Source organism: Manihot esculenta, chromosome 7 (assembly GCF_001659605.2).
Source record: "Manihot esculenta cultivar AM560-2 chromosome 7, M.esculenta_v8, whole genome shotgun sequence".
NCBI lineage: Eukaryota > Viridiplantae > Streptophyta > Magnoliopsida > Malpighiales > Euphorbiaceae > Manihot > Manihot esculenta.
Window position 1 is genome coordinate 4244700 of NC_035167.2, and position 26094 is coordinate 4270793.

The 26094-nt window shown below is 33.7% G+C and overlaps 2 protein-coding genes and 1 long non-coding RNA gene across 5 annotated transcripts; 2 read left to right on the forward strand and 1 right to left on the reverse strand.

Annotated features, from left to right (window-relative positions):
* Positions 1 to 12133: 12133 nt before the first annotated feature.
* On the reverse strand, positions 12134 to 13132 carry LOC122724078. The gene is made up of 2 exons (XM_043958598.1): positions 12965 to 13132; positions 12134 to 12836 (listed from the first exon to the last, which is right to left on the reverse strand). Exons 1-2 carry the CDS (start codon positions 13016 to 13018, stop codon positions 12282 to 12284), a joined length of 609 nt encoding a protein of 202 aa, XP_043814533.1. The 5' UTR covers positions 13019 to 13132; the 3' UTR covers positions 12134 to 12281.
* A 591-nt stretch (positions 13133 to 13723) lies between these two features.
* On the forward strand, positions 13724 to 16188 carry LOC110618402. 3 transcript variants are annotated; one of them, XR_002488495.2, is made up of 4 exons: positions 13724 to 14554; positions 14690 to 14830; positions 15179 to 15269; positions 15355 to 16188. It is a non-coding gene; the product is annotated as an uncharacterized LOC110618402 (long non-coding RNA). The 3 variants fall into 3 exon arrangements; XR_002488494.2 differs by having other exon boundaries at positions 13734 to 14554; positions 14690 to 14821; positions 15355 to 16187; XR_006351306.1 differs by having other exon boundaries at positions 13734 to 14554; positions 14690 to 14821; positions 15389 to 16186.
* A 5695-nt stretch (positions 16189 to 21883) lies between these two features.
* LOC110619611 lies at positions 21884 to 22915 on the forward strand. Its single transcript, XM_021763124.1, has 2 exons — positions 21884 to 22452; positions 22651 to 22915. The coding sequence occupies exons 1-2, from the start codon at positions 21884 to 21886 to the stop codon at positions 22913 to 22915; spliced, it is 834 nt and encodes a 277-aa protein (XP_021618816.1).
* The last annotated feature ends 3179 nt before the right edge of the window (positions 22916 to 26094 follow it).

Sequence of the window (26094 nt, forward strand, 5' to 3'; positions counted from 1 at the left end):
GTTACAAGTACTTTTTATGGATCTTGGAAATTTAAAGGCTTCTATGGTATGCTTGAGCGAGGTAGGAGACACGAGTCTTGGGATTTACTAAAATCACTTATAGGGATTTTTAATTTGCTATGGATATGTTGGGGAGATTTTAATTATCTTTTATATACTGAGGATAAGGAAGGCGGCAACCCACATTCGGAGCCTTTACTTCATGGGTTTCATGACGCTGTGTCTACATGTCGGTTGATCTTCCTTTACAGGAAATTCTTTGGCGTGGGTATGAGGAAGGAGAACAGTTCTGTGTAATCAAGAAAGACTTGATAGAGCCCTTGTCTCACATTCATTGTTGAAAATATACCCGAACCGTAAGTTGTCTGACCTTTATGCTTCTGTTTATGATCGTTTTCCTATTTTATTAACTTGTAATAGTCATAGATGGGTGGGTAGAAAGAGGAAATTTCGTTTTGAAAACTTATGGTTATCCAAACCACATATTTATGAGCTCATTAGAAATACTTGGAAAGACTCTGTGGGTAAGAGAATTAGTGAGTGAATTAGCCTTTGTGCCCACAATCTTGTTTCTTGGAGCTTAGTAGTAATTTTCACATAGAGTCTAATCATATCCATCTTGAGCTTGAAAATATTAGGGGTTTAAATGATGGCATTTCTATTTATGCTGAAAATGGCCTAAAGAATGATATGAATAGAATGCTCAGAGATGAGGAACTCTTTTGGAAGCAAAGGTTGAAAAAATTCTGGTTAAAAGAAGAGGATAGAAACAAAAAATATTTTCATTGTAAGGCCTCTGGCCGAATCATATTGATTTTCTGATTTATACTAATGGAGATCAGGTGCATGATAAGGAGAGCATAGGTAATCTGGTTGTCCATTACTTTAATAATCTTTTTTTCTGACAATAATGGTGATTAATCAGGTATTATTGATTTAATCACACTAGTGGCAATAACCAGGACAATGACAGTCTACTAGCTCCTTTTTCTGTGGATGAGTTTTGGAGGGTTGTTTTTCAGATGCATCCAAATAAGGTTCTTGGACTAGATGGTATGAAACCAACTTTTTTTCAAAAGTTTTGGAATATTATTGGGGACTCTTTAGTATTTTCTTGTCAGGAATAGCTATCTTTTCTAAAACCTTAGTGATATTATTATTGTTCTCATTCTAAAAAAAGAACATCCTTCTGAGTTAAAGGACTTACGACCGATTTCATTATGTAATATCCTCTATAAAATTTTCTCAAAAGTCCTTGCAAATAGATTGAAATTGCTATTACCAGGTATTATTTATACTTTCCAGATTGCTTTTGTGTCTGGTAAGATGATTACAAATAATGTTGTTGTTGCTTTTGAGCTTTATTCATTTTATGAAAGGGAAAACAAGAGGTAAGCAAATAGAAGTGGCTCTTAAAACTGATATTAGCAAGGCATTTGATAGGGTAAATTGCAGCTATCTTAGACTTATTATGTTATGTTTGGCCTTTAATTGTTGATGGGTCGATTTAATTATATTGTGTTTTTCTGCGATAAGATATCATGTTGCCTTGAATGGAGATGAATTTGGCCCTATCCTTCCCATAAAAGGTTTGAGACAAAGAGACCCTTTAAGTCCATATTTGTTTAAGACCCTTTAAGTCCATATTTATTTATTTTATGTTCGAAGAGTTTATCAGCCCTCTTTCATAATGTTGAACGTCAGAGTTTAATACACGGTACACATGTATGTTGTAGAGCTCCTGCACTTTCTCACCTATTGTTTGCTGATGATAGTTTTTTCTTTTTTTTTAAGTAGATGCTCTTGAATGTGGACATGTAAAGGGTATTTTGGAAACTTATGAACATGCATCTGGTCATGCTATTGATTTCAATAAATGAAGTATCTTCTTCGGTTCAAATTGTACTAGTTCAAACAAAGCCCATAATCTCGTCGGTTTTAGGGGTAAATGGTCATCTGAACCACGGTAGATATTTGGTTTGCCCTCTTTAATTGTGAGTAAAAAGCGAGTGTTTCTTTTTTGAAAGATAGACCGTGGAAATGAGTAAATTGTTGGAATGGAAAATTTTTGTTTACAATACGTAAAGAAATTTTGCTTAAATTTGTAGCCAAGCTATTCCCTTGACTCGCGGTTGTCGAAGCCGGTCAAAAATAACCTTCCTGGTTATCAACAATTTTACAACTGCAGATAGTGGTGAAAGGATCGAATCCACAGAGAATTGATTACTTATTTATTTTTCTCAACAAGACCAATAAAATGAACTGAAACAATAATAAATTAAAGATGAGATAAAAGACTGAAAGTGGGATCAAATGAGATAAACTGGGAACATAATAAAAATAAATTGCAATAAAAGTAAAATGGGGGGGGTTTGAGATTGATTGTAATAACTAATAATGAGAGTAATAATAGAAAGCAAATAATTAAAATAAAAGAGTAAATCAATATGAGAAAAGCCTAGTTGAAGATATGGATCCACTTTGGTTGTTTGGATTGATCATTGAAACTTAGATTATCTTGATTGGTTCAATAGATTAGTTATGGGGGTGGAAGACGCTTCTCACCACCATGTCTCTCCTTATGATTAAATTAATTAGGGAACGTCCTCTAATTAATTACTAATTAACAAATTGCCAAGGAACGTCCTTGGGCCCTAGGCATCAAACAATTGTCAATTGCATAAAGAAATAGAGAGACCCAATCCTAGCTACCCAAACGTATGGAGATAACGCTAGATCATGCAATTGCTTGGTTTTTACACCAAGTGTTCTAAGGTCAGAATATTTCTAGCAATTACGGACTAAAAATAATCCCAACTAACAATCAATTAACCTTGCAATTAAAATCAAGTGGCCAATTTGATCAAAACAACAAAGTAATCATGGAATCAAAGCATCAATTGCATAAATATTGAGCAAAACCAAAGACAATAATTTATGTTCAGATCTCACAACCCATTAAACAACCTTAGTTTCAACCAATCCTCAACTAGAATAAAGAAATTAGCCTCTCATTGGCTAAATTAAAAACAGAAAATAAATAAAAGGGAAAAGAAAAATAAAACCGAAGAAATCCTTGCGCCGGGCTGCCGAAATCGCCGAACAGGAAATTGAATTTTTTTCTGTATTGTTCTGACCACTGAAGGTTCTTTAAATAGAGTGCAGAGGAGTGCGTGACCTAGCTTCCACGTGCGCACAAACGGTGAAGTGCTGTCCGTGTGAAGGGATGCGCGGGTACTGCGTGAGTGGGCTGCGTGTGGTGGGTCCAAGCTGCGCTTGGCCCAAGGTGAATTGCTCCATGGTGCATGTGCGGATGGCTGGAGGTTGCGGACGAATTGATGAAGCTGGCCCACGTGCTTGAAGATTGGAATTATGAAATGTTGGCGGGCCATTGTGCTTGTCAATGTGCGGGCCATGTGCAGGTGAACGTGGGTCCTTAGTCCATTAGCTGCCCAATTGTTTCTTGGCTCCAAATAAGGCGATTTTAAGGAGGTTTTCTCGAGAATGTCTTTTTACACCATTTTCTGCAAAATAATATTAAAAATAATAAATTAGGCAGAAATCATGTAAATATTTATCAATAATATTAATATAAAATGGACTAAATTATGCTCTATCAAATACCCCCACACTTAGCCTTTTGCTTGTCCTCAAGCGAATAAACATAGTCAAATAAGCCTTCTCACTCTAGATCCTTATTTCCACTTAAGCTCTTACTCTAAACCCCTATTTTGAATCATTGCAGTGAGAAATATATGCATGAAGATTACTCACCTTTCTCCTTGTTTCCCTTTGCTTACCATGGCTAGGATTTGTTTTCCTCAAGAGAGACCATACATGCACATTATTTATTCAGATAAGACTTTTTCTAGCTTTCAGAGTGACTTGCCTTTATCTTGAAGTACTTTATTCAGGCTTTTGCACTTTAGATCTTGGAAAGGTCACCAACCTATTTTTGATGTAACACTTTTTGATATTTCAGTTGGTTACCTATCCAAGTGGCCACTAGCTCTGTTCATAGTCTTTCGACCATTGGAACAATCTTAGATTTGTGCTTTTGAGGTCTTTGCCTTTGCTGAATTTTCTTTCTCTCAATGATTTGGGCAAATCAACACCAATTGCTAAATCAAGTCACATTAAGTTCATTCACACAAATTTCAGATTTTTCTCATCAATTGAGGGTCATCAATATATTTTTCACCATGGCAAACTCAAAGATTCAATTCAAAAGGCAATTCTCAAACATGAATATAACTCACTACAATTGATTCAACATAAGTTTAAAGAGTCATCACATCAATGGGGTCATGGAAAGAAAAGCTCATCCAACATAGTTCATCAGTTTGAGTAGAGCAAAACAAAAATAAGAAAATGGTTGTGGTTGTGTGTGTTTTATTGAAAGTATAAAAATAACAAAAATGAAAAATTTTTCCTAATGCAAGCAAACTAAAGATTAAAGCAAAAATAAACTTAAAAGTAAAAATTCAGAGATATGCACCCCCACACCTAAATCATGCATTGTCCTCAATGTATAATAAACATAAAAGAACAAAGGAAACTGAGTACTCCCCTGGGTGTGGTGTGCATGGCGATCCACTTGATCAAGACTCAAGTAATTGGAGAAGGAAAAAGAGTCCCAACTGCATTGAGCAAAAAGTGTAGTACTCCTTTTGATTTTGTCATAGCCCATCCTACTTTTTCCATGTACTCATGAAGTAACATGATTAGCTTCTCCTCTTTCAGATGAGGTGTGCCTCTAGCCCTCATGTTTGTATTTTTGAGCACTTCCAACTTCAATTGATATTTCTCCATGGGTGGCTTCAATTTGGCATCAAGTTCAAGCAAAATAAATTCTACCTTATCGGGAGGTTTGGGAAGGCATTGATCTGCATGCTCTTTTGGTTTTGGCTCTTGGACTACCATTTGTTCCTCCTGGGCATGGACTGTTTGCATTGGAAGGATGAAAGGAGTTTCAGTTTCCTCCTTCTGCATAGGACCTAACTGAGGTGGAAGACTGATTTGTGTTGGAAGCTGAAAGGACGCGCCTGAGAGTATTTCAGGTACTCCTTCTTGCGCAAGATTGATTTGCAATGGGAGAATGAAAGGATTTTCATGCGATGGAAGCTGAGGAGGTGCAACTAGAATAGTTGCAAGACTGTCTTGCGGTCCAAGCTGAGGTGGTTCAGTAGGAGTTCCTTCTAACTGCGCAAGATTGATCTGAAGAGGTGTGATTGGCTCTCCTTTGTTTTGTGCATGTTTGCAGTCCACCTGTTGGATGTAATAGTTAGTTTCTTTCAATTCTGGCTCTTTCTGAGTCGCTTTCCTGCAAGGATCATTGGTTAGAATATCATCTTTTATATCAAAATTATCTTTGCTCAAACAATCAATGATATTTGACTTATCAACAAGTTCTGTTTGATCTGTTTGTTGGGACAAACAGTATTCTGGTTGTGTTTCTTCAGCAACTTGTTCTTGTACTTGCCAACTTTCCTCATCATCCTCCACATCTTGAAGTTCTTGCTCTCTTCTTAACATGATTGCATTCAATGAGGTGGCCATTTTTCCCAATTGCTGTTGCATCATTTGCAAGGTCTTCATTACCTCATTAGCAGTATTAGTGTCCATTGGAGGTGCTGGTTGGACTTGATATCCTTGATAGTTCTGGTAGTCATTAGCCTCAGCATAGCCATAGTTCGGATGGTCTCCCCAATATGGATTGTATGTGTCATGGTAGGGATCATGTCTTGGCTGTTCATAGAATCCTCCATATGCATGAACGGGTTGGTCATCCTCATAGAGCGTAGGACATTCAGAAGCTCGACGAGCCTGTAGATATCTTTCCACAATAGAGGCTAGGTTAGAAATTTGCGAAGTGGGATTATATGTACTTACCTCATCCATGATTCAGATGTGCAATTGAGATGTTTCAGAAGATGGTTCTGCGCATAGTGCTCTTTTTTTTTTTTTTTTTTTTTTTTTTTTTTTTTTTGGACCTGAAAGAAAAACAAATAAGTTAAATCAACTCCCCGGCAACGGCGCCAATTTTTGACTCGCGGTTGTCGAAGCCGGTCAAAAATAACCTTCCTGGTTATCAACAATTTTACAACTGCAGATAGTGGTGAAAGGATCGAATCCACAGAGAATTGATTACTTATTTATTTTTCTCAACAAGACCAATAAAATGAACTGAAACAATAATAAATTAAAGATGAGATAAAAGACTGAAAGTGGGATCAAATGAGATAAACTGGGAACATAATAAAAATAAATTGCAATAAAAGTAAAATGGGGGGGGTTTGAGATTGATTGTAATAACTAATAATGAGAGTAATAATAGAAAGCAAATAATTAAAATAAAAGAGTAAATCAATATGAGAAAAGCCTAGTTGAAGATATGGATCCACTTTGGTTGTTTGGATTGATCATTGAAACTTAGATTATCTTGATTGGTTCAATAGATTAGTTATGGGGGTGGAAGACGCTTCTCACCACCATGTCTCTCCTTATGATTAAATTAATTAGGGAACGTCCTCTAATTAATTACTAATTAACAAATTGCCAAGGAACGTCCTTGGGCCCTAGGCATCAAACAATTGTCAATTGCATAAAGAAATAGAGAGACCCAATCCTAGCTACCCAAACGTATGGAGATAACGCTAGATCATGCAATTGCTTGGTTTTTACACCAAGTGTTCTAAGGTCAGAATATTTCTAGCAATTACGGACTAAAAATAATCCCAACTAACAATCAATTAACCTTGCAATTAAAATCAAGTGGCCAATTTGATCAAAACAACAAAGTAATCATGGAATCAAAGCATCAATTGCATAAATATTGAGCAAAACCAAAGACAATAATTTATGTTCAGATCTCACAACCCATTAAACAACCTTAGTTTCAACCAATCCTCAACTAGAATAAAGAAATTAGCCTCTCATTGGCTAAATTAAAAACAGAAAATAAATAAAAGGGAAAAGAAAAATAAAACCGAAGAAATCCTTGCGCCGGGCTGCCGAAATCGCCGAACAGGAAATTGAATTTTTTTCTGTATTGTTCTGACCACTGAAGGTTCTTTAAATAGAGTGCAGAGGAGTGCGTGACCTAGCTTCCACGTGCGCACAAACGGTGAAGTGCTGTCCGTGTGAAGGGATGCGCGGGTACTGCGTGAGTGGGCTGCGTGTGGTGGGTCCAAGCTGCGCTTGGCCCAAGGTGAATTGCTCCATGGTGCATGTGCGGATGGCTGGAGGTTGCGGACGAATTGATGAAGCTGGCCCACGTGCTTGAAGATTGGAATTATGAAATGTTGGCGGGCCATTGTGCTTGTCAATGTGCGGGCCATGTGCAGGTGAACGTGGGTCCTTAGTCCATTAGCTGCCCAATTGTTTCTTGGCTCCAAATAAGGCGATTTTAAGGAGGTTTTCTCGAGAATGTCTTTTTACACCATTTTCTGCAAAATAATATTAAAAATAATAAATTAGGCAGAAATCATGTAAATATTTATCAATAATATTAATATAAAATGGACTAAATTATGCTCTATCATCCCTCTTATGTTATAAACATATTTGCTATTTCTATATTTTTGTGTGAAGAATTAGAAAGAATAATGAAGTCTTTTTAGTGGGGTTTGCAAGGCCCAGATAGAAAAAAGATTCATTGGTTATCATAGAGTAAAATGTGTTTGAATAAGGATAAGGAGGGTTTAGGTTTTTAAAATCTCTAAGTTCTTTAATTTGGCTATACTTGGCAATCAAGATTGGAAACTAGTCTCCAATCAAGACTCTCTTTCTTTTTATGTTCTTAAAACTAAATATTTTTTTAGAGTTAATTTTCTTAATACAATTGGAGGGTCTAACTCGAATTTTAATTGGAAGAGTATTTTGCAGGCTAAGTACTTGTTGAATATTGGAATAAGGTGGAGAGTAGGAAATGGATATATGATTAAAGTACGGGATGATCCATGGTACTCGTTTGTTTGTTGAAACCCCTTATATTGAAGGGATAGAGGATTTCAGAGTTTCGAGATTGATTAATGAGCATGGTACTCGTTGGGATTTACACCTATTGTCTGAACTTTTATTGCTTAGATTCACATATCCCTTTGAGTTTCTCCAAAAAAACTAATATCCATGTATACCACTACACAAAAAAATGGGTTATATTCTGTTAGATTAGGTTATCATCTATTATCCAGCTTTGATGAGAATTGAGGCCAATTTACTATCCCAAGTTTTTGGAATAAGTTGTGGAAGCTTAAGGTGAAAAATTTTGTGTGAAGAGTATCAAGAGGGATCCTCCCCTCTAAAATGAATGTGCTAGAGAGAGGTCTAAGTGTTATTTCTGATTGTAGAGTGTGTGGTCAAGTGGAGGATGACCTCCATACATTACTTTTTTATCCTGTAGCTGCTGAATGTTGGCATATTATGGGTATTCATGTCCCTTTTCAATCTATTTGTAATATCTTTGATTTGATTCTGTTAATCTTGAATCTCTCTGATCTTTTTATACAGGTAAGTATATGTGGGACTCTTTGGAGTGTATGGATTAGAAGGAATGGTTACCTTTGGTAAGGAAGATGCCTGGTCCCACACCAGGTTGTTCGGTTAGCAGAGGATCTCTTGCTATCATGAGAGAATGCTCAATTATTATCTGGTATAGTGAGTCATGTGCCTAACTCATCCCCTATTATTCTTGGATGAATTAAATGTAACGTGGATGCAAGAGTCTTTAATAATTCTAGAACAATTAGTTATGGGACTATCCTTCAGGATGCATCTGATTCTTTTGTTGTAGCTTGTGCAGGTCATTCTTAGGGTAGTAATCAATCTAAATTGGTTGAAATATATGCTTTACGGGAAACTCTTCTCTAGATTGTTGATTATAGTATGAGTAATGTGGATGATGAGTTAAATTCAAAAATAATGGTGGATGATGTTCTCTTTGATAAGGAGGATTTTTTTGAATTTGGTGAACTAGTTTATGATTGAAGGTATTTGTTTCAGCAAAGGTTTGACTAGACTTTATCTTGAATTAGGAGACAAGCAAATACTGCTACCCATTTGTCAGATAGGGAAACAATTTCTTATGCTAATTCTACTTTTTAATTTTTTATTCTGATTTTTTGAGTAATATTTTGTATTCTGATATTGTTCTAGATTTTTTATTTAACATTTTTAGATCATAAATTGGGTGTAATGGGAAGACTGTTGGTCTGAAATGAATCTATTTACGTTAAATTTTTTCTGAATTTGATTAAATAAAATTATATTTAAAAAAAATAAAAATAATTATGAACGTCCCATTAAATATTTTTATTCACTTATCCTAATATAATTAGCAAGATTACTAACCTTTTGCATCTCTTATGTATCATTAGTTTTTTTTGTTCTGCAGTCTGTTTTGTGTTTTAATATTTTCTTCTTTTTATTATATAGTCTGCAGTCTGTTTTAATTTCTTCTTTTATTTTTGAAAGATAAATGCTTTGATATGTGCTTAGTTTTTGTGCTTGTTTGTTAACTTAGTTATTTGCCTTGCCCTTATGCATTGCCATGCACAAGTGTCTTATTTTTCTTTTCAGGGGTCCAATTTTATTCTATCATACCTTTGATTCTATTCACTTTTTAAGAAAAAAAAATTATGTACATACATATAAAAACACAATTCTTAAGTTGAAAAATTAAGTTCAAGTAGAGCAATTGAAAAAAATATTTACATAAAAAATTTTACAAATTGAATCATTTTGTCTACATCAAAGATCAAATATGATCAAATATGGAGTTTTTAGAATTTTTTATTTTATAATTTTAATAGTCTAATTTATAATCCATAGAAATATTAAATTTCATCTATATTTTAAATATTTTTAAATTTAAATAATCTAACTCACTATCTATTAAACTCATATTTTATAGATTTACAATTTATATTCTTAAATTTAAATAGTTCATGAAATTCATTAAATGATCTAACTATTAAATATTCATAAAACTTTCTAAAAATTTAAGTTGCATATATGGTGATAAAAGTGACATTAACTTGCTCATTTCAGTGTGAGTAGCAAGTTAATGTCACTTTTGTCACCATATATGCAATTTATGGAGGAATGCATTGATTTTTTTTTTTTTTTTGAGAACCTATTCAGTGCTATGAGTGAGACTGTGAGAGGGATGATTTACTTTTTAAAAGTACAACCGAGTATTTCATTATCTTTGCATCTTTGTCTTTTGCTACTGATTTACATCTCTTATGTATCCTTAGTTCTTATTGTTCTACAGTCTGTTTTGTGTTTTAATTTTTTCTTTTTTTGATTATATAGTTATGGATACAAAAATTACATCAAAGTAGTGATCGTTTGGATTTGATACGTGCCCTCAACCATGGCTTGGACCCCGTATAAAAGAAAGGGTTAAGGACTTAAGGATATTCAGGTTTTTTGATTTCAATGAACATTTTAGACATGACTTGGGATTGATTTCCCAATTTCTCAATTCTTTTGATGAAAGCAAGTCTTTGTTTTTTATTTTTGATAAAAAATTGTGCTTGGGGCTTGAGGACGTTCTATATCTGACTGGGCTTCCCATTATTGGGAAAGCAATAATATGTGATGGTACCGAGACAAATGATAAGTTTGAGGACTTGGTGGGCATCCCAAAGCCCAGAAACAAGAAGTATATAGACTTGCAAAGTTTAAAAAATTATGTGATGAGCATTCCGGCAGATTGCCCGGATCTATCCACATACATCCGTGCATATTATTTATGTGTATTAGGCTGTGGAGTGTTCCCGGGCTATCCAAAGGAAACAATCTACTGCGATATGGTTCAGTTTTTCGAGGATCTGGACCAAATAAACGAATATGCATGGGTTGCCGCAATGTTGGGCCACACGCTTTATGCCATGAAGCGTTACAAGAAATATCGGTTGAAGTACTTTTTTGGCAGCTGACTGCTATTGCAGGTAAACTGTGAATATGAATTTGAATTTAAATTTCTGTTTATGAAAAAAAATTCATTCATTTTCTAACTCAATAAAAATTGCACATGCTTGTATTGTACAACTCTTTGCAGTGGTACATTTTCCGAAGCATGCCATTGCATTCTTTTCAAAAGAAGAAAGAGCAGTACCGGCATCATTCCCCCTTGGGGTTGAATGGGTAAAAGCAATGGCAAAAAAATCCAAGGACGATTTTAATAAAAAAATTTTCATTACAGAAGAGGTACCTGTGCATTCTGAAATTTCTAAACTATGATGTCATGTGGTTTTGGCTTCTATTTTATTGATTGGTGTTGAAAAAAAATGTTTAGTAACTGAACGTTGTTGTTTGTTTCTTTTGTTATTTGCAGGCTAAATATGTCGAAAAGCCATATATTGGCGTGGCTGTTTTGGAGGTGGTAGCAGCTGCAGAATTGAAGATGCCACTAATGAAAGTGCCACTGCTGTTCTTAAATAGAGCGGCTTGGTACAATTCGCATAATTGCCGCAAGTAGTTGGCTGAAAGACCCATTGTAGGGATATGTTTGCCATTCAAAACAAAGCAAAATAAGGGAGTTGATGATACTAATTGGTATCACTTCCATGAAAAACAAATCCCTGCATGGGATAGAGCTTGCCAGCAAGCTAGGATGGAGACCGCCTTTGTTGATGAGCTGCTGCCACCACGGGACCCAGGTGAAGATGAAAATATGCCTAAGGAATTGGAGGAACCTGACAACGTGATGCATCATGAGAACATTATGGATTCACCGCTGCAGGTCACTTCACTATTGCTAGCCAATTCTGAGCCCCAAATGGAGCCATCACCGGAGGCTGAACACCAGTCTAACCTGCATGACAGTGCAGCACCGGGGGCCAATTCTGAGCCACAGATGGAGTCTATTCATTTGGAGCTTGATAACCAGCATAATAGTGCATCCACGGTACAGGACAGTGTACCTCCGCTGCAGGACAGTGTACCTCTGGTGCAGACACGCAAAATGAGGCGGCAAATAGGTACTCCAAGGGCCTTTGATGGCTACGAAGTTGATAGCATGGTCCAAAGGATCAAGATGCCGAAATGTATCATATCATAAAAATGTTTAGTAACTGACCGTTGTTGTTTGTTTCACATTTTTATGATGTGATACATTTCGGCATCTTGATCCTTTGGACCATGCTATCAACTTCGTAGCCATCAAAGGCCCTTGGAGTACCTATTTGCCGCCTCATTTTGCGTGTCCGCACCAGAGGTACATTGTCCTGCACCGGAGGTACACTGTCCTGCATCGGGGATGCACTATTATGCTAGTTATCAAGCTCCAAATGAATAGACTCCATCTGTGGCTCAGAATTGGCCCCCGGTGCTGCACTGTCATGTAGGTTAGACTGGCGTTCAGCCTCCGGTGATGGCTCCATTTGGGGCTCAGAATTGGCTAGCAATAGTGAAGTGACCTGCAGCGGTGAATCCATAATATTCTCATGATGCATCACGTTGTCAGGTTCCTCCAATTCCTTAGGCATATTTTCATCTTCACCTGGGTCCCGTGGTGGCAGCAGCTCATCAGCAAAGGCTGTCTCCATCCTAGCTTGCTGGCAAGCTCTATCCCATGCAGGGATTTGTTTTTCATGGAAGTGATACCAATTAGTATCATCAACTCCCTTATTTTGCTTTGTTTTGAATGGCAAACATATCCCTACAATGGGTCTTTCAGCCAACTGCTTGCGGCAATTATGTGAATTGTACCAAGCCGCTCTATTTAAGCACAGCAGTGGCACTTTCATCAGTGGCATCCTCAATTCTGCAGCTGCTACCACCTCCAAAACAGCCACGCCAATATATGGCTTTTCGACATATTTAGCCTGCAAATAACAAAAGAAACAAACAACAACGGTCAGTTACTAAACATTTTTTTTTCAACACCAATCAATAAAATAGGAGCCAAAACCACATGACATCATAGTTTAGAAATTTCAGAATGCAAAGGTACCTCTTCTGTAATGAGAAATTTTTTATTAAAATTGCCCTTGGATTTTTTTGCCATTGCTTTTACCCATTCAACCCCAAGGGGGAATGACGGTACTGCTCTTTTTTCTTTTGAAAAGAATGCAATGGCATGCTCCGGAAAATGTACCACTGCAAAGAGCTATACAATACAAACATGTGCAATTTTTATTGAGTTAGAAAATGAAAGAATTTTTTTTCATAAACGGAAATTTAAATTCAAATTCATATTCACAATTTACCTGCAATAGCAGTCCGCTGCCAGAAAAGTACTTCAACTGATATTTCTTGTAACGCTTCATGGCATAAAGTGTGTGGCCTAACATTGCGGCAACCCATGCATATTCGTTTATTTGGTCCAGATCCTCCAAAAACTGAACCATATCGCAGTAGATTGTTTCTTTTGGATAGCCCAGGAACACTCCACAGCCTAATACACATAAATAATATGCACGGATGTATGTGGATAGATTCGGGCAATCTGCCGGAATGCTCATCACATAATTTTTTAAACTTTGCAAGTCTATATTCTTCTTGTTTCTGGGCTTTGGGATGCCCACCAAGTCCTCAAACTTATCATTTGTCTCGGTACCATCACATATTATTGCTTTCTCAATAATGGGAAGCCCAGTTAGATATAGAACGTCCTCAAGCCCCAAGCACAATTTTTTATCAAAAATAAAAAACAAAGACTTGCTTTCGTCAAAAGAATTGAGAAATTGGGAAATCAATCCCAAGTCAAGTCTAAAATGTTCATTGAAATCAAAAAACCTGAATATCCTTGAGTCCTTAACCCTTTCTTTTATACGGGGTCCAAGCCATGGTTGAGGGCACGTATCAAATCCAAACGATCACTACTTGATGTAATTTTTGTATCCATAACTATATAATCAAAAAAAAAATTAAAACACAAAACAGACGGCAGAACAACAAAAACTAAGGATACATAAGAGATAAATCAGTAGCAAAAGACAAAGATGCAAAGATAATGAAATACTCAGTTGTACTTTTAAAAAGTAAATCATCCCTCTCACAGTCTCACTCATAGCACTGAATAAGTTCTCAAAAAAAAAAAAAATCAATGCATTCCTCCATAGATTGCATAACTTTATAATCAAAAAAAGAAGAAATTAAAACACAAAACAGACTGCAGAACAACAAGAACTAAGGATACATAAGAGATGCAAAAGCAGCAGACCTGAGGAATTGGAGGAACCTGTGATGCATCATGAGAACATTATGGATTCACCGCTGCAAGTCACTTCACTATTGCTAGCCAATTCTGAGCCCTAAATGGAGCCATCATCGGAGGCTGAACGCCCGTCTAACCTTCATGTCCGGGAGCCAATTCTGAGCCACAGATGGAGTCTATTCATCTGGAGCCTGATAACCACATAATAGTGCATCCCTGGTGCAGGACAATGTACCTCCGGTGCAGGACAGTGTACCTCTGGTGCGGACACGCAAAATGAGGCGGCAAATAGGTACTCCAAAGGCCTTTGATGGCTACAAAGTTGATAGTATGGTCCAAAGGATCAAGATGCCGAGGAAGGATGAGGACTGATTTCGAATTTAGGTTTGTGCTTGTTTGTTAACTTGGTTATTTGCCTTGCCCTTATGCATTGCCATGCACAAGTGTCTTATTTTTCTTTTTGAACTTCTATCCATGTTAACAATTTCAAGAGTAATATTATTTCATTGTTCTTTGCAGATTCATTCTGCTGCGACTATCTTGCACAAATTTCATTTGTGATTCTTATCTGGGCTGCGACCAGGAATATAACTTCACTGTTGATGTCAAAGAAGCAGGCGGTCAAGACGAGGACAACGGGTTTTAGCTGCTGTACGATAAGTTTAGTCCTTTTGCATCATATGCTTTTGGATATTTGATATTATTTTACATGTCTGTTGCAAATGTCATTCACTCTGGTGAATGATGACTTGTGCAAGTCTATATTGAAAGTTTGGAAGGTCAGAGTAGCTCTTAGTAGCTCCTTTTGTTTGTTCGCATGTGTGCATGTGATGTGTATGTATATTTTCTCCAAATAAAAGAGAAGTTTTTCACTAGTGCATTCGTAGCTTATGTGTTACATTTCCATAATCCAAAACTTTTACTCAAAACTCAAATAATTATTCTTTTAAATTCATTCTCTATCGCTGTTATTCACATTTTTATAATGTAATTTTGTGCTCGATGCAGAGGGAGAGTAAGCATTGCTATTGCTGCTTGTGTGGACAATAGACCTAAACAAAAGCAGGGAAAAAGAAAGGGCAAGCCGCCTGTTCCAAAAGTATGCATTTATCTGTATCAGTTCTTACTGCTTCTCCTATTGGTGTGATGCTATAGCTGTATGGCTACATTTTTATTCCTTTCAGGTCCTGAAGCCCGGTCATTTTTATTTGTGGTTAGGGAAAGGTTGTACAGCCTCCAAACTTTGACAAAGAAAAGGAATACTTTCAAGAAGTTGATGCTTTTGAGTTGCTGGAGGAGAGCCCCTCACCCAAAAACATTGGTACATGGGCCACTGGCAATGGAACTAAAAAAAGGTGTCTGTAATGCATATGCCAATCTGCTTTATGATGGTTTGGGGATAGTCATCTATCATATGCAGCCTTTTCCCTGTTTCTTCTGTTAGGGGATTTTTACTACAGTTTGATCCTGTGTCTGGAAAAGAAAAGTAAAATTTTAAATCTTTTTGGATAAGATGGATTTTACATTGCTGGAGAATCAAATTTGTTTGTAGTTACACTTTATTATCGCTATTTTGGAGACAATATCAACAAATATGATTCCAAAACTTGAGGATGATATTCCAAAACTGCAAAAACTTTTGTTGGATGAGGAGAGAGTGTTGGAGGATATTGTTGAGAATTCAAAAGGTTGTGTCCTTTCCCTAGTGGTACACAACTGGAAGTTCTTTTTCATTCTGTTTTTTCACATTTTCTTCTTTTTTTTCATTGCATATGAGTTCATGGTCAACGAGTCCCACTCAGGCCTAGCTTCTGGATCTTCCAAAGCTCCGAGGCTTTTCATTAAAGAAATGGTTATGAGGAATTTCAAACCTTACGCCGGCGAACAACGCGTTGGTCCTTTTCACAAGGTTTTCTCTTCATTTTAGTTTCCCCATCTTTACTTCTGTTTGCTTGGTTTCGTTTCTAGGATCTGTTTTGGCTGCTGAGAAATTGGAGGTGAAGAAGTGGAATTCACTCTTGATTTTTAACAATTGGCGAATTTAGGGTACTTAGTTGCAATAGAGGTAGTAATCTCAGTTATTTTGTGCCTTCTGTGTGTGATTTCAATTGAGAATTTATGAAAATTTCAAAAATTTTCCATGTTTTTCTAAGTTTCTGTTTTTATGAGAAGCAAAACAGATCACAAGAGTTCAATTGGGAATTTAGCAATATTTTCTTTTCTCTAACTTTTCTCTTTTCTCTAACTTTTATCCTTGAAGTTTAATTCCATCAAAATTAGATGTCTCTCCGTCAAAAATATCGTTAGTAACAGAAAAAATGACCGAACTACCTTTCTAGAACCCAACACTTTAGTCTCTGAAATTTAATTCCTACAAGTTTATAGGTCCATCTCTCAAAGAATTGAAGGAAAAAATATGTTTTCGTTCCTAAGATATTACATAATTAACAGATTTATCTCTCTATTTTTTAAATTCAACACTTTAGTCCTAGAAGTTTAATTTCGTCAAAATTCAAGGAAGAAAATCTGAAACTCAATCCCCATAAACAAATAAAAATTCCAATAAATTTAAGATTCAAATTCAGTAAAGATAATAAAAATCAAAATATAAAAAATTTAAATTACTAAAAATAAAAAGTTAAAACTCAATAGAAATTGCTTTTGTGATGCTGTTCGCTGTCGATCATTGTTCGCCATTTGAAAAATTCATTAAAACATCTCTAACATTTTAAAAAGTCTACTAGTTAATCTTTCCATTAATTTTAATCGTTAAATATTATAAAAAAAATCTAAAATACGCTTGATATAGATGGACTAATTAGTAAATTTTTTATTAATTTGAGTGACCAACTAATATTTTTTTCGAAACTATAGGACTAAATAGTAAAATATTTGGTGATAAAATTAATAGAGAAACTAATTAGTATACTTTTTAAAATGTTAGGGATATTTTAATATATTATTCAAAATTGAGGGACTAAGTAGTGAGTTTTTTCATACTATAGGGTCTAAATAGTAATTTTTTCATTTTATTATTGATAAGGATATTTTTGGGATTATATTTATTCTCTTTCCTTTGATTAAGTGGAAATTATTGACTTAACAGAAATTTTTTACGGAGACCTTGAATTTTGACGGAATTAAACCTCAAATTACGAAAGTGTTGGATTCTAAAAATAAAGGGACAAATCCGTTAATTATGCTATACTTCAGGGACTAAAAAGTAATTTTTCCTCAATTTAAATATGTTTAATTCTAAAAAAAATAAAACTTTATTAGGACTGTAAAAATAAGTTTTATAACACTATAACTTGTTTCAAGGTTTTTTTAAGATAGAAATTAAGATTCATTTACTTATTTGGAAGTCCAACAATTAACTTTCTTCTTTAACTTAATTCTCGCTGAATGAAACAGTTACATATGAGAATATTGTAAATATCAACATTTTATTTATTTGAAAATCTACTAATTAAATCTTTCTTTAACTTATTTCTCGCCGAATACAGCGATTGCATGAAAATATCTACTTTTTCTTTTTTTTCTCAGCTTCTTTTCCGCTAGGAGCGGAGGCTTCTTTACCGCTGGGAGCGGAGGCTTCTCCGCCGGGACCGGGAGCAGAGGCCTCTCCGCCGGGAGCAGAGGCCTCTTCTTTCTCTTTCTCTTGAGCATTTGAAACAGAAAATAAGGAAAATATAATCAACAGTGAAATACAACATACGAAAAGCCCAAATTTCTTCATCTCGTAAACTCAAATATGGATTTTACTTTTTTTCTTTTTGTTTTATCTGTGTGAATAAACATACAGAACTCTAAACCTTTTATACTTCTCTTGATGTTAAGATTTGGAAGTTAAATGCCATGATTTGAGGAGGCTCAATGAGCTAAATTAAGGAAAAAATCTTATTTATTTTTCGTATGACTCGGTATTTACTTTTAAAGTCTTAACTAAAATTATCAATAATGCATAATTCTAAAACACCTAGAGATTCACCCTTCAATGTAGCATTCTAGTTTTTTTTTTTTTCTTTTAACTCATATGTGTTCTTTATAATCCATATTTCTTAATGATGTAAATAATGTTCTCATTAATAAAATTTAAGTGGTTCATAATAATTTTTTGAGAAGAGTTGATATAAAAATTCTAGCTCATTATACACCGACCAGTTATAGTATGAATAATATTTGAGTGTCATTTGTCCAACACAATAATATTGTTGATGCTCAACAAATTATGTGCACTTTAATGTGGATAATATTTTGGATATTCAAGCATGGATAAAATTTGTTTAAATATATTTCTCCGTCATTTATCACGGTATTTGAAATATCTCGTTCATATTATATATATCTATATATATGCTTAAATTTAAAGTAAGAGTACAATAATCTTTCTTTCTTAACTATTTGCATAATTTATTTTATCGGTTAATATTCTATATATAAAGTTGATTTACTTTATTTGTTTGATTTTGGGTATCATCGTAGTCAACCTTATTAAATATTTTATAATCCAAAGTACTTTCATACAGAAGAACAAAGAGAATTACCAAACTTAAAAATAAACGTTGTTGTTAATTAAAAAATTCGTAATGTTTGTTATGTTTGATGTTATGACTTATTGAAATTAGACAATGTTGATGCCCTAAAGTTAAAAAATTTATACATTTTATTCTCAAATCTATTTTTTCAAAACAAGCGTGATCCACCCATTTAATTAAAATTATAGATTAAATAAAATAAATATGGTTTGAGAAGAAGTATTTTTTTTTATTTAAGTATTCAAGTGTTGTCGCCTTTGGCAACGAAGTAAATTTCCATTAATTAAACTCATTTTCAAAATATACATTCATTAAAATATCAATAAAAATATTTATTGGTATCCGAACAACTCTCAAATTTCACTATTACGGAGAACAATTATTTTTTTGCAACTATTGATAGTATAATAAAAAAATAAATTTTTTTTTTTTAAATTTCATCCAAAAACACTTTTAAAGATCAACTCTCGTCATTGAATTCCACCATTCATAATCAAAAAAGGTAGGAATCAAACTAGAAATACCATCTAAGTAAAGATAGGAATCAAATACGTCCAAGTATATGAGTTATAATTAAATTGAGTTTAGTGAGCAAAGACTAATCTATTTGTGTTGGCAATTGAACTGCAGTATTTAGCACTTTGATATTGTTAATTTTTTATTTAATAAACTACAAATTCAATGATGGTGTAGCTGATATGTTAAATTAAATAATTTAAAGTTAAATTATTTTTTTAATTTGTTAAGATTTAAATTAAATTTTATATTTATAATTTTATTTAGATTGTTCACCTCATATATAATTAATAAATTTATAGAACCATTTAATATTGATTGCATTTTTTGTTTTTCTTTTTTCTAAAAAATTAACATGAATTCGTCATAATTGTTTGTTCTTAATTACTCAAATTAAATATTAAATGAATTCCTCACAAACGTAAAAATCATTAAAACATATGAAAATTATAATTTACAGATTCAGTTCTAAATGTTAGAAACTTTTAGCTTGTTTAGAATCTACTAAATTAATATGATTAGAGATCTTCTGACCTACTGAATTACAATTAAGATTTATATTATTATATGTGAAAAACAGTGGGAGATTTTGTTGGAATTTAATTAGTTCAAACAAGCTAATTTAGATAAATAGTAAATTTATCTAAATGGAATGTGAAGCCTAATCTAATTTTATATAAGCCAAGTTTAAGCGAGGAGAAAAATTATATGGAATAAATAAATTAAAAAAATTATATAAAAACAATTAGTGAAACACTGATACGTACAATCACAAATTACAATTTGTTTATTAAAATTAATAGAAATATATTAAGTTTGAACTGCTTATACGACTTAAGGATTATCTCTCTATGGAGCTCTAATTTATACTCAGCTCTTACATCCTTTTGAATAAAAAAATGAATATTATACAACAATAACTATAATTATAAGAATTTGTTGATGCTACTATATTTATAAACATACACATTGCATTTATAAATTATAATGGAAAACAAAAGTTTTAAATTAGAAATGATAAATAGAAAATAATTTATCATACTTTTATAAAATATTAATTAATAAAATATATAGTTGTATGAATGTTATAGTAATTATAAAAATTTAGATGAGCTCCAAATATAATATAAAAATAAATTTTAGAATATATAATACCACATATACCAATTATGATTAGGAGGGTGAATAAATAATTACGTAATTATGGTTTTACCTGTTATAAAATTTCAATTAATTACGAAATAACAATATAAATTTAAATATGTTTAATTCTAAAAAAAATTTAATGAGCTCTGTAAAAATAACTTTTATAACAATATAACTTTGTTTCAAGGTTTTTTTTCCAGATAGAGATTAAGATTCTTTACTTATTTAGAAGTTCAACAATTAAGTTTCTTCTTAACTTAATTCTCGCTAAATGAAACAGCTACATATAAGAATATTGTAAATATGAAAATTTTACTTATTTAAAAATCTACAAATTAAATCTTTCTTTAACTTATTTCTAGCCATATACAACGATTGCATGCAAGAATCTTCCAAATATCTACTTTTTCACTTTTTTTTCGGATTCTTTTTTGTTGGGAATAGAGGTTATTTACTGCTGGAAGCAGAGGCCTCTCCGCCAGGACCGAGAGCCGAGGCCTCTGCAGCGTCTTTCTCTTTCTCTTGAGCATTTGAAACATAAAATAAGGAAAATATAATAAACATCGAAATACAACAGATAAAAAGTCCAAATTTCTTCGTCGTGTAAACTCAACTATGGATTTTGCTTTTTTTTTTTTTCCTTTTATTTTATCTTTTTCAGGTTTTAAAAATATTTAGTTTTTTGTTTGTTGTTGAATAGATGAATAAACCTAGAGACCTCTAAACCTTTTATACTTCTCTTGATACTAAGATTTGAAAGTTAATTTCATGATTTGAGAGGCTCAATGGGCTAAACTAGGGAGAAAAGGTTTACTTCTATATTCTTCACATACTTGGTATTTGCTTTTAAAATTTTAACTAAAATTATCAACAATGCATAATTGTATAATTTCTAGAGATTCAACTTTCAATATAATAATAAGATTTGAACGTTTAACCTAATTTTATTTATTTTTTTTAACTCATATATGCTCTTTATAATCTATAATTCTTACTGACGTAAATAATGTTTATATTAAAAAAAATTTAAGTAGTTCTTAATAATTCTTTGCATCTCTCCGAGAAGAGTTGATATGAAAATACTAACTAATTATAAACTAAACATTTATATTATGAATAATATTTTAGTATCATTGTCACGTATCTTAAATTTGTGTTTGAATAAGTCTGCAGTTAGCTCCTATTTATTTTAATTAAGTTGCTATTTGTTAGCAGTAGTATCTTCCTTGTAAATAGCTAAGTTTGTTAGCTATAATTCTATTTAAGTTGATGAATAAATTAATCCAGGAAATGTAGAGGCCTTGGTTTCCTCAATTAAACATTTTCTTTGTTTTGTTTCAATTAACTCATCATAGGTTCGAAGAACAAAAAGCAGTTTGTACCAAAGTGGTATTAAAGCTCTAGCATGGATCAGATAGTCGAGCTGCTTGAAAAATCTGTTCAATCCCTTTCGGGAGGTGAGGAAGGCATTGCTAAGTGACTTGAAGAGCTTTTCTCTCAGCTCAATACCCGGATGGATCGACTGGCCATTCAATCCTCTCTTGGGAAGGCACTTGAATTAGAGACACACACCCCAGAATCTGGAACAAAACTTACCCGGTCTGGGAGTACTTCTTCATATACTCCTAAACTGGTTAAGCTAGACTTCCCACACTTTGATGAGAAGGAAGACCCCACAAGCTGGATTTGCAGGGCAGAGCAATTTTTCCAGTTCCACCAAACACCGGATGAAGACCAAGTTGAGATTGCCTCATTCCATATGGTGGGAGATGCACAATTATGGTACCAGTTACTAAAACAAGAGAATCTAGTGATCACATGGGCTGATTTTAAAGAAGGATTTTTTTCGCGGTACGGTCCTAATCAACTCATAGATTATTTTGGGGAATTTTTGAAGCTTCAACAACATGGTACTGTTCAAACATACCAATCTCAGTTTGAGAAATTATTGGCTAAAGTCGAACACTTATCACAAGCACGGCAAGTTGGCTGTTTTGTCAGCGGATTAATCCCATCCATACGAATAGATGTGCAGGCCAATCGGCCGAAAACCTTATCAGAGGCCATAGCGCTGGCACGACTGTATGAAGCCAGAAATTCAGCTTAAGCAAAGGGAACTCCCACACCGATTCGTCCAGCATTCCAAACATCACGCCTTCCACCTGCAGTCCGTCAACCAGCTGCAAACAACATTAAAAGGCTGACTTGGGATGAGCTCAATGAGAGGAAGCGATTGGGTTTGTGTTTTAAATGCAACGAAAAGTTTGGTCCTGGCTACAGGTGCAAAAAATTGTTCTCCATACAGGCAGTCTTAGCAGATAGTGATGAAGATACCAACATGGAGATTGAGGAGCAGATTCCTACATCGGAAATTCCGGCAATATCATTACATGCTATTGCGGGGTTCGAAGGACCAGAAACCATGCGACTTATTAGGAAGGTGCTTGGCTTGGATGGAGTAATTTTGGTAGATTCAGGCAACACCCATAATTTTGTCAGTGAACAGTATGCAAGGAAGGCGGGGCTTGAGCCATCGATGAGATAAAAAATGAAAGTGTAGGTAGCCTCTGGTGAAGAGTTATCCAGCCTAGGTATCTATGCTCAAACCCAAATTTTAATCCAAGGGATTTCCATTGCTGTTGATTTGTATGTTTTACCTCTGGAAGGCTATGATATAGTATTGAGAACTCAATGGCTTCGTACATTGGGACCAATTGTTTGGGACTTTGAAAAACTCTTGATGGCATTTAATCTGGGTAAAGAGCATGTAATTTTTCAGGGCTGTGCAACCCTTCCAAATCGGCTAATTTCAGCTTTTCAAATGCAACAATTGACTAAACTGCTTAACTGTAACATCCTAAAATATATATATATATATAATAATAATAATAAGAATAGTAAAATAAAAATAAAGAAATAATAAATATAATAAAAGAAAGGAAAAGAATTTAAAAAAGAAAAGAAAAGAAAGGAAAAGAAAAAAAGAAGATAATACATAAATTTTTAATTTAAAAATAAGTGGCTCATTTGTAGCCACAAACCAAATAAAAAAAAAAAAAGAAAAGAAAAGAAAAGAGGAAAGAAGAAGAGACTAGAAGTGAAGAGAGAAACCCATTTTTGTTTTCTCCATTTTCTTCTCCTTCCTCTGCCGTGAAACCTCCTTTCTCCATTTGTTTTTCTACACCAAAATTGCTTCAAAATTTCACCTCCAATTAATTCCCATCTTCTCTCAACACCTTTCCAAAGAAGCATTTGAAGAAAAGAAGGGAAATCAAAGAGAAATTTCAAGGGTGAGGGAGAGTGAATAGTAACCAAGGGTTTGGAAATTTGAAAGGTATGTTAGGGGTTTTTGTTGTAGGGTTATTTCTTATCATTTTATGTGAATATTTATGAGAAATATTGTATTAATTTGATTTATTGGTTTATTTTTTTCATGAAGAAGAAGTGGAAGGGAAAGGAAAAGAAAATGAAAATTAGGGAATTTTAAGCTTGTGAAAGATCTTGGGAAGGTTTGTGCTCAACTCTATTTCAATAAATTCAAGAAATGGTTATTTATGTTCTATTTGAATTTTACTACCCTAATAGCAAGACCAAGTGAATAAGAGATTGAACGGATAGAAAATTCTAAAATTTATATGTAATTTAACTAAAATTTAAGTTGTGGATATAATAAAATGACTCTATTTTCTTTGATAGAACAATAATTTGGTTAGATATAGTGACAAAAAAACAAACAAAAAAAAAAATAGAAATGGAAGGAATAAGAAAAATGAGTCATGGTGTAAATATGATGTTGAAGAATAATAAGAATAATATAAGATAAAGATAGGAATTAAAAAAAATAATAATAATAATAAGAATAATAATAATAATTAAAAAGAATAATAGTTAATTAATTAATGATTAAATTATGAATTTATAATTTATGTAGTTGTACTAAATTAATAGAATTATATGATATGACAATGCTTAAAAGCAATGTTTAAAAGCAGAGTTGTAATATGATAAAGTATTATAGTTTGAATAATTGACAGTGACACTGTATTGCAAGTTTTTGTCCCTGTTTAAATGTATAAATTATTTAAAGTCTGGCCCTAGTAAGTTTAGTGGGAATTGTGAGTTAGTTTAAGGGTGTGGCATGCCATATACAGATCTTGCAGTACTGCACTACAGTTACACGGATTTTTGGGATACAATGAGGTACCCTACAGTTATAGACTCGGCTTTCGAGCCATACAGTTTTTTGGCACTTTGTGCCCTACAGTTACAGTTTCCTTATCTGACTTAACAGTCCCATTTAAATTTATAGGGGCCAACAGAAAAATAATAGATAAATAAAAGTATTAAGAAAAGGTAAAACCTTTTACATGATGAAAAAAAAAAGAAAAAGATTATGAAATGAAAATATGCATATATGTGAAATACTAGTATGATTTAGATTTATTTCAAAATTATTTGCTATATAGTTTACTGTTATTTGTTTAATTTACTGTGGTTAAATGGATCTTGATTTAAATGTTTTATTTATAAAAAAAAAAAAAAGGAAAGTTGAGCACCGCTAAGCAAATTGCTTAGCGCGTTGGAATTTATTTTTTCCTCGCGCAGGTGGTAGATTCAAAGAGCAGTAGATCAAGATCTGCATCAACCCAGCCAGAATTACATCATCATCTATATTGGGGTATATTTTGTAAATTTTATATAAAGTTAATTTTTGGAAATATGGCATGTACATAAGGTTTTAGAGATAAAGTTGAATATGGTTTGGAACGGATATAGTTAAATATTTTAATTTTGGTGTAAATGTGGATGATTAGTATAAGTTTATGTGTTGAGACTAATGAAATGTTATGAAGTGTTTGATCGAAATTGAAACTGTTTTGATGTTGAAAAAAGTTTGGGGGTTAAGGTTGAAATTGATAGAAGTGTGATATTACTTTTCACAGGTGGAATTAAGTCCATATTTTAGGGAAAACTCTGCCGGATTTTTGGCTAAAAAAAAAAAAAAAAGAAAAGGAAAAAGTAGAGATATTAGATTATATATAAAAAAAAAGTCATGATTTACACGATATAAAGTAAAGGAAAGATAAGAGAATTGTTACAAATGTAATGTCTCCGACTCGATTAATTAAATAATCGGGTAGGGGGTGTTACATTTAGTGGTATCAAAGCCTGGTTTAGTCGATTCTAGACAGTATGTGGGTAAACAGATAAGTATAAGAATATGTACATGCCATATATCTTAAAGATATGATGTAACTCTAATGCACATCTAGTTTTTTTTTATGAATTTTAATATTATAGGATGTCTGAAGAGCACAGAGAACTTCAAGTCGGAGAAGAAGTAGAAAGTCATGTACCGACTGAGGCCACTGGCCATGCACCGCCCCAGGCTCCTCCTGGTGCTACAAGGCCAGAGCAGGAGGTCTTATTGCAGCAATTAATAGAGATTTTCAGGCAGGTGGCCGGAGTAGCTCAGCCAGCTATAGTTCCTCCACCGGCTCCTGCACCAGCACCAGCTAGGCCGCCTATTGATAAATTGAGAAAGTATGGTGCTACGGAATTTAAAGGACGGAAGGAAGATGATGCGTCTGCAGCAGAATATTGGTTGCAAAGTACAGACAGGGTGCTTCAGCAGCTACAGTGTTCCCCAGAAGATAGTCTCATTTATGCAGTGTCACTACTGAAAGAAGAAGCCTACCAATGGTGGGACACTGTGGCACAGAC